We start from the raw sequence: 8395 nt of genomic DNA on the forward strand, positions 1-8395 counted from the left end.
AATCAGATTGTGTCTTAGCGTTGGTTTTTGGATTGAACCATAAAAGCACGATGGACGGCATGTAAACCCCTTTTGCTTGTACTAGTTTTAATTATAAGTATTGTATCTTTTTTCCTTGCCTAACAGCGGGTAGCCTTAGGGGCTATTCGAGCTAGGCACGGTTTGGTGTGTAAGCTCACCGGACTCAAGCTGGGTGACTGTGATAACATTAACCATAGCAAGAGCAGTACTTCGTTGAAATCAACACCTAAACAATCGCGACCTACTGAGAAGATCCGGCGAGAAACACAGTGAGTTTTGGGCAACGGGCTAGGTTGCACATCGAACGCTTTTTTGCATTCGACGTGTTCAACGAGATCAATGAACGGTGCTTGGGGTAACCAAAATACCGAGAGTAGATCGGGAGGATCCGATAAGTTGAGCTTAATGCGACGACAGCTTTACGTTGCTCCGTCGTCTGTGTCAGATGTAATTCGAGACAGCCATGATAAGAGGATGAACGTGCCTCGCCACTTTCTCGAAGAAATATTGAACCAACCGTTTCATGTGTCATAGATAGTTTAATAAAATATTATATTAACTATTATATTAATAAAATATTATCACTTAATTCTTTTCGTCCGCTGCCAAATCAACTGTAAGGTGATGTGAAACACTTACGGGACAAGAGCCTCACGATATTCTTCATCCCACTATCGGGATTCCGTGTAGAAAAGGAACTATCTCAAGCATCGTCGCATCTGTCTGAGATGGTGGGCTCGCTGCGTTCAGCAATTACTAATAATTCAATATTCTAGATTTCGTACAAAATCAGGAGTCCATTTGCACTGCATTTCCAATGCTTTAGCGAATATTCGTACAATTTCGAGGAGATATAGGGTTTTGAGAATGGAAAAGACTTGTCAATAATACTTTTTTTTACCTTAATTCTAATAAATATGAAACTCAATGAAACCATTGGAATGTTTGCATTATGTTTAATTCTCATTTTTATTAAATAATCCATAATGGTAAGGCAAAAAACATAATATATTAAGACATTAAGCCTTGAGGTTCCCTTTTACTATCATCTATCTATTAAGATACAATTTGTAACAATACATTGGCAAATTAAACTGTCTAGCATTCTTTGAACATTTCATCAATTTTATAAAATAAATGTCATTTAAGGCCAGTAAGTGAATTCTGCTTAAAATACGTAACATAAATAAACTAACAATTTTTCATGATAATAAGTCTTGCTTTTGGTGTAATGATTGTTGCTGGTGAATTTCTTGTATAGTTGAAACGGGAAGTGTAGCACTAACTGTTATAGAAGGCATACCTGGTAATGAGACAGGTGTTACAACTGATACTCCTGTTGAAATTGGAGGTGGTTGTATTGGTGTTGCAGCAAAATTGCTCATGTCAAATGTAGGTACTAGATTTGGTGCAGTTGTAGGGAAAGCAGCTGGAGTCACAGAAGCCTGAGACTGACTATAATTTGGCATCATTGGTATGTATGGCTGAGGCTGATTCATCGGCATACCAGGCAGACTGGGCAGTGGTGCTGGAGGCTGCATACTAGATACTGATGGTATGCTTCCAAGTTGAGTCAATGTTGCATCTGCAAAATCTTCAGACAAGATTTCATCTTAATAAAGTATCTTTTATAATAAAAACAAACAATATGAAAATTTAATTACTTACTACTAGAATATGCAGCCATGTTAGATACCATAGACTGTGCAGAGGAGGATGGTGACTGTTGGGTTGGCTGCTCTACAATGTTTTCGATAGAGTTTTGCTGTGGATACTGCAAATATTGTTCATTAAACTTATTCGGAGATGGGAAATTTCCAGGGGTAACCATTGGTACTCCGGTCAAAAATGGTGGAGGGGGATTCTGTTGTTCCCCTTCAGCATTCGCGTTAATAACAGGGCTGGCTTTCTCATCATTTACAGTTAGTTTTTGGTTTTGAGATACTGTATTTTGTGGAATATAAGTTTGTTGAGACACCTGAAAGACAACATTATTATTATTAACAACAACAGTTTTTCTTTCAATTACAATTTTTTTCAAACTAAAGATTTCTACATTATTATTAAGTTCCAATAAAAAATTAGTACATTAAATAAAGCTAGTAATTCATACTTAAAAAATATGATAGTAAATTAATTATTTATTTTAAATATTCACATACAATGGATCCCCGGTAATCTGGCCCTTGTCTAATCTGGCACCCTTTATATTGACTCCAATATTTTTTGAGAATTTTCGCTAATATAGATAATGCATGATTGAACAGATTACAAATTGTATGTGCCACCACTATTGTACTAGACATGTAGGTATCTTTTTGATTCGAATTGCTTAATTTGAATTTGAATTGTATATGATAGTGGTGAAGCCTAGATCGCGTTCATTATTTAATGTGTACTAGCTGACCCGGCAGACTTCAGACAGAAATCGTTGGATTAGAAGTTACACGTGTAAACAAAAATGTAGATTATAAGGGTTCTTAGGCAGTCAAAATAAGCCGACAAATTTATTAGTTCGACACTGGCCTACAAAACATTTATCAGATTACCAGGAGTCCGCTGTATTAAAAAGTTTTACTGAAATAATTTATTTATAAATTTTTACCTGCTTTACATGAAATAATTGATTTTTCATAGTTTAGCATAATCATATAAAAGAAATTAAATCAAAATTTAAAGAAAAAAAACATTACATACCATTCCTGGATTGTACAGTTGCTGTGGAGAGTTAGTAGGAGGACTATGCCTTATGGGAATTCTATGCAAGTAGCCATACCCTATGCCACATCCCAAGCTACCATCCCCTCCCCAGTTATGGTTTGGTGTTATGAGAACCTCACGACATGTATCATCATTTGCATTATATACATACAACTTTAGAGCTCTTCCTTCATGAGCCTCTATGAGAGTGAATAAGTCTTCACTTTCATGCAAAATAGAATCTGAACCTATTATATAATCAGAGAATGGTCTAAGGCCAGCTAGTTCTGCTGGAGATGATGGATGTACTTCCTGAAAAACAATATTAAGCATCCAAATTGTTACAATTCATTTACCAATTAAATTGTTGAAATGGATTTTTTGATTGATATGTTACACTTACCAATACATGCCACACATTTTCATTGGCGCCTTCGAAGGAGCAAAATCTGATACTAACACCAAGCAATCCTTGGCCACCCCAGTTAGCACTTGGTGTGATCATTACCTCTCTTACTGATTGTGTCTTACTGCTGTATATAAGCATTTTGATAGGTTTATCAACGTTGTTTTTTAACAATTCTTTTAATGTGTCATTGTCTTGGTCTAATCTGGTAGTCTCAATTGCTAAAATGAAGTCAAAAAATGCTTCAAGATTAGCTTTTTGGCCGGGTGAACCCTCTTGAACCTATAATAATAAATAATATAATGATTGGCGTGTAAATAATACTCTTATGAACCAGAGTAATTAAAGTAATATCGTTAAAAAACAAACCCGTAAAACATGATATCCCTCAGTTCCACCTCCAGGAACTTCAGTGCTGTGTGAGGAGCCCATTGAGATCCGTATATCACTTAGTTATTATACGAGGGATGTTTGGATATAGTTATACTGGCCTCAAGTTATTTGTCTATTTCAAAATATAATAAACACCCTAACTTTATCGTCTATCGTTCAGTTCAATTTTGGTTTTGCTTTTTGACATTGACTGCTGGTTTTGACGTGGCACTATGCACCGGTGTATAATTCTGTGTTATCTATGCCCAAAGGTATAAAATCAGTGCGGAGAAAGGGCGGGAACGTCAAAATAAATAGGCGCTTTTTTCAAGTTAATTTTAATTTATTTGGTTTTAGCCCTTTTTTACGACATTGTTTCTTAATTTTTCACTGTGTTAGAGTTTAAAATTATATTCCATAAGTGTGTTCCGTATTAATGGACGATGACGACAGGGGTGAGGGCTTCAGCTCCGCCCCTGTGTCCGCTCCCAAAATAATGGGAAAACGAAGATTGACCTCATCTGAATACGACGAAAGCCGCAAAATAAAAATGACTTTCATTAAAAATAAGCGCGGTCTTTTTAAAGACCACCATGCTCTTTATGAAGACCTTACAAAAAAAGAATACCCAGTGCTTCTTCAGTCAAGCCTCTCGCAACCAAATAACAGAGTCCCAATGGATCTGTTAAGAATAAACAAATCTTTAAAAAATGTTCAAGGGGTACAGTATGTCAAAGCTGCTGGAAACTTTTTTGCTAAAGTTTACTTTGGCTGTGCTCGGGATGCCAACACTTTTTTATTAGATGTAAGCTTTATGGAGTTAAATAATTGGACAGCAAAAATACCTTACGATAGCATTGAGAGTCAAGGAATTATTCGAGCTCCTGTGGAATTAGATGAAGAATCTCTTTTAGTAAATTTAAAAGCTTCATGCACAATACTCGGAGTAAAAAGATTTTTCAAAAAACAAGAGAATGGAAGTGACAAGCCACTGCAAACTGTGCTGGTTACATTTTTGGCGTCTAGCCATCCTGATCACGTCACATACGAGCATATTTGGATGCCTGTTTCGGATTATATTAGACCTGTGTTACAGTGCTTCAAATGCTACAAATTCGGACATGGAAGTGGTGCCTGTAAAGCCACTCAAGTTTGCTCTATTTGTTCAGGCAATCATTTTTATAAGGAGTGCAGCACTCCCAACATCTTCAAGTGCTCCAACTGCAGTGGGCCACATTCTGCAGTTTCTTACTCTTGCTCAGTAAAGGCAGCCAAGGTTGCTGAAGTTAAAAATAAGATCATCGGCAAGCAAACATCATATGCAGCCATACTAAAGACTCCTGTTATTAAGAACCCCGTGACCTCTTCTGACATACCTATATCTGCGAAGACCCCTCAAGGTAGGGCTTTAATTTCAGACATTATCAATTCAGAAATTGTCATCAGAACCATTACAAAAACTTTAATAGAATTGTTAAAGAAAAAGGATTCTAAATCCCCTTCTGGACCTATATCTACTCAATTAATTAAAGAAATGCTAGTAACGAATTTTACATCATAAATTATGGATAGTTCTACTCAATCTTATATGCATAATTCTGTTGGTCAGTTTAATATCATTCATTGGAACTCTAGAAGTTTATTTCCTAAATTAGATCAACTTAAAGATTTCCTCAGTAAACTTGACAAGTGTGTTGATATGATTTTATTCAATGAAACCTGGTTAACTTCACATAAAATCATCAAATTACCTGGATTTAATGTTATAAGAAGAGATTCCAACCACCCACATGGTGGGGTTGCTATTGCATTACGCTCTAAGTATAAATTTAAAATAATAGACACAATTTCTCAATATCATTTTCAAAATATTTTAATTACAGTTTACATTAATAATTTTTCTTTTGACATTCTATGTGTTTACATTCCTCCACCACCAAATGGTAAGTTCACTATTAATTTATTGAAAGATTCATGTTCTAAATTTGTTTCAAATAATTATTTAATAATTGGTGACTTCAATGCACATCATGCTTCCTGGAGTTCAAGAGTCAATGATAGAAGAGGTAAAGCCCTTCATGATTATGTGGAAAGTTCTGAGTTAGTTTGTTTAAATGATGACACAATCACAACCTTTGCTCCATTTGGTCAACAAGGAAATGTATTGGATCTAGTATTCGCTTCCCCTGCTCTTAGCTCTAGTTGCACAGTTTCTGTCCTTGATGATTTGCTCAGTAGTAATCATTTCCCACTACTTATTGAAGTCTTTAACGATGCTTTTCTTCCTTCCCATCCTTCCTTTGGCCCGACCACCTCTTCAATAAATCAAGTTGATACACTAGATAATACCTCTTTAGCTAACATAAATTTTAATAAGATTGACTGGTCAAAATTTAATAACTTATGTGAAAGTGAGTTTTCAAGTTTTAGCTTCGCTGATAACCCTCTTGAAAATTATAATATGTTTTTGAGTATTTTACATGACATATTAATGACTTTTGACAAAAAGTGTTACTCGCACAAAAAACGGAATTGTTCCAAAGCTGTTCCTTGGTGGAATGCTGATTGTGACCGCGTAGTTTTACAAGCCAAAGTTGCTTTATTATCGTAGAAGCATTATCCAAATATGGAAAACTATATTATTTTCAAAAAGCTGGACGCTTTGAAGAAAAGAACTTTATATGAAATAAAACGTTCAAGCTGGATGAATCTTTGCTCATCATTCAATCGATTGACTTCGAGTAAAATTATTTGGGATCACATTCGTAGATTTAAACACGCTAAACCCAATTATATTTCTTCGTCTTCAAGTTTTTTTCAAAATCCCGCTAATGCATCTTTGTTTTTGGACTCGATAACTGGTTCTGAGAATGAAATTTCTGAATCTAAGTTACAAGATTTTTTTAACAGCCACGGAAAACCGGAGGCTCAATGGATGGTAGATCCATTCTCTATGGGCGAATTTGCGACTGCGTTAGAAAATAAAAAGGAAACCTCCCCTGGTCCTGATTTCATCCCTTATAAAGTAATCAAAAATCTTCCCCAGTATGCTAAGGAAATTTTATGGCAAATATTTAATGATCTTTGGCAAAACAACTGTATTCCTTCGAATTGGAAAACTCAACATGTAGTACCGATTTTAAAGCTCTACAAGGATCCCAACTGTATCAATTCTCACAGACCCATTTCATTAACTTCTTGTTTTTCGAAAATTTTCGAAACTATGTTAAAAAACAGGTTAGAGTGGTTTACTGAAAATAACAACTTAATACCAAGTACTCAATACGGATTTCGTAAAGGTAAAAGTACGATAGATAACTTAAGCTGTTTGATTGGCGATATTAAAAATAACTTCCATAATAATCAATTTACATTAGCGGTATTTTTAGATATTAAAGGGGCTTTTGATAATATAGATCATTCCTACCTTATTGAAAGTCTACATTCTTTAGGCTTTCCAGGACATGTTCTGTTCTGGCTGTACAATTTTCTGAACAAGCGCTCTATGTTTTTGAAAATTAAATCTAGTTTATTTGGTCCTAAAATTTCTACTAAAGGTACTCCTCAAGGTTGCGTTTTATCACCTCTCATATTCATACTTAGTTTAGTACGTTTCATAAAGAAAATTCCAAATTCTGTTAAACATTTATTTTTTGCTGACGATCTTGTTCTCTATGTAAACTGTAATGATATTAAAAGTGGTGAATCGGTTATGAATAGTTGTTTGCGTAATATTTACGATTTACTTACTAATTCCCTAAAGCTTGAGGTCAATATTTCCAAAAGTTCTGCAATTTTATTTTCCCAAAATGGATTGCATTACCCTAAAGTTTTATACAATTATGATATTATTCCTGCTCAATCTTTCGTAAAATATGTTGGTCTTTCTCTAGATTTTGATCTTTCGTGGAAAACTCATATTGATGTTATTTGTAAAAGAGCTGAATTAGGTTTGAATATATTAAAATCGCTAACTGGAGTAAAATGGGGAGCTGATCCCAAAGTTTTAAAAACTATTTACATTGCAACAATCCGAAGCCATTTCGATTATGGCAGTATGTTCTTTTCGGACGCGAATTTTTCTATTCTTAGGAAATTAGATATTGTGCAAAATAGAGCATTACGAATAATTACTGGTGCTATGATGTCGTCTCCAATTAATTCCTTGGAAGTTGAGGCTGGTATTGTTCCTCTATACATACGAAGAAGTTTTATAATAGATAATTATTGCCTTAAGCTTATTAGCCGTGATAATCAAGTAACTTACAGGTATTTGAAGTATGCAAATATTCCAAATTATAATTTAATTCCGCTTCCTAATTCTTCATCCATATCCAGTGCCATAACGTACTTGAATTTTGTATTTCAGGATGTGGTATTTTGGTCTACCCTATTGCCTTGTTTCGAATATAACTTTCATGACATGTTGAGAGATGTGGCTATTGATCTAATCAAGTTTAAATCTAAAAATGATTTTCTGGAGTTCCTTGAAGATAAGACTTATTTTGTTAAAGTGTATACAGATGGCTCTAAAACTAAAGATAGAACTAGTTTTGCATTTTTTGATTCGTCCATGAACATAGGATCAGTTTATAAATGTAGCAATTTTTTCTCTGTTTTTTCGGCTGAAGTACTAGGCATTATATATGCTTTAGAGCACATTCGAGTAAATTACTCTGCAGGGGACAAAATTTTAATTCTATCTGATTCAATGAGCGCCTTGCAAGCTCTTAAAAATAAATGTATTAGTGCATCTGTAAATTATTTAATTTATAAGTTAAGAAGTTGTTTGAGTTTTTTGTATTTCAGAAATATATTTGTTGAATTTTGTTGGGTGCCAGGTCACTCTGGTATTGTGGGTAATGAATTTGTTGATAAATTAGCGAAATCTACAAA

At 34.5% G+C, this 8395-nt stretch overlaps 1 protein-coding gene across 1 annotated transcript; it reads right to left on the reverse strand.

Moving 5' to 3' along the window:
• Positions 1–962: 962 nt before the first annotated feature.
• Positions 963–3752, reverse strand: LOC101740181 (Golgi reassembly-stacking protein 2). The gene is made up of 5 exons (XM_004924787.5): positions 3497–3752; positions 3125–3409; positions 2719–3033; positions 1690–1999; positions 963–1615 (listed from the first exon to the last, which is right to left on the reverse strand). Exons 1-5 carry the CDS (start codon positions 3557–3559, stop codon positions 1224–1226), a joined length of 1365 nt encoding a protein of 454 aa, XP_004924844.1. The 5' UTR covers positions 3560–3752; the 3' UTR covers positions 963–1223.
• Between the last annotated feature and the right edge of the window lie 4643 nt (positions 3753–8395).

The sequence above is a fragment of the Bombyx mori genome, chromosome 10 (assembly GCF_030269925.1).
Source record: "Bombyx mori chromosome 10, ASM3026992v2".
NCBI lineage: Eukaryota > Metazoa > Arthropoda > Insecta > Lepidoptera > Bombycidae > Bombyx > Bombyx mori.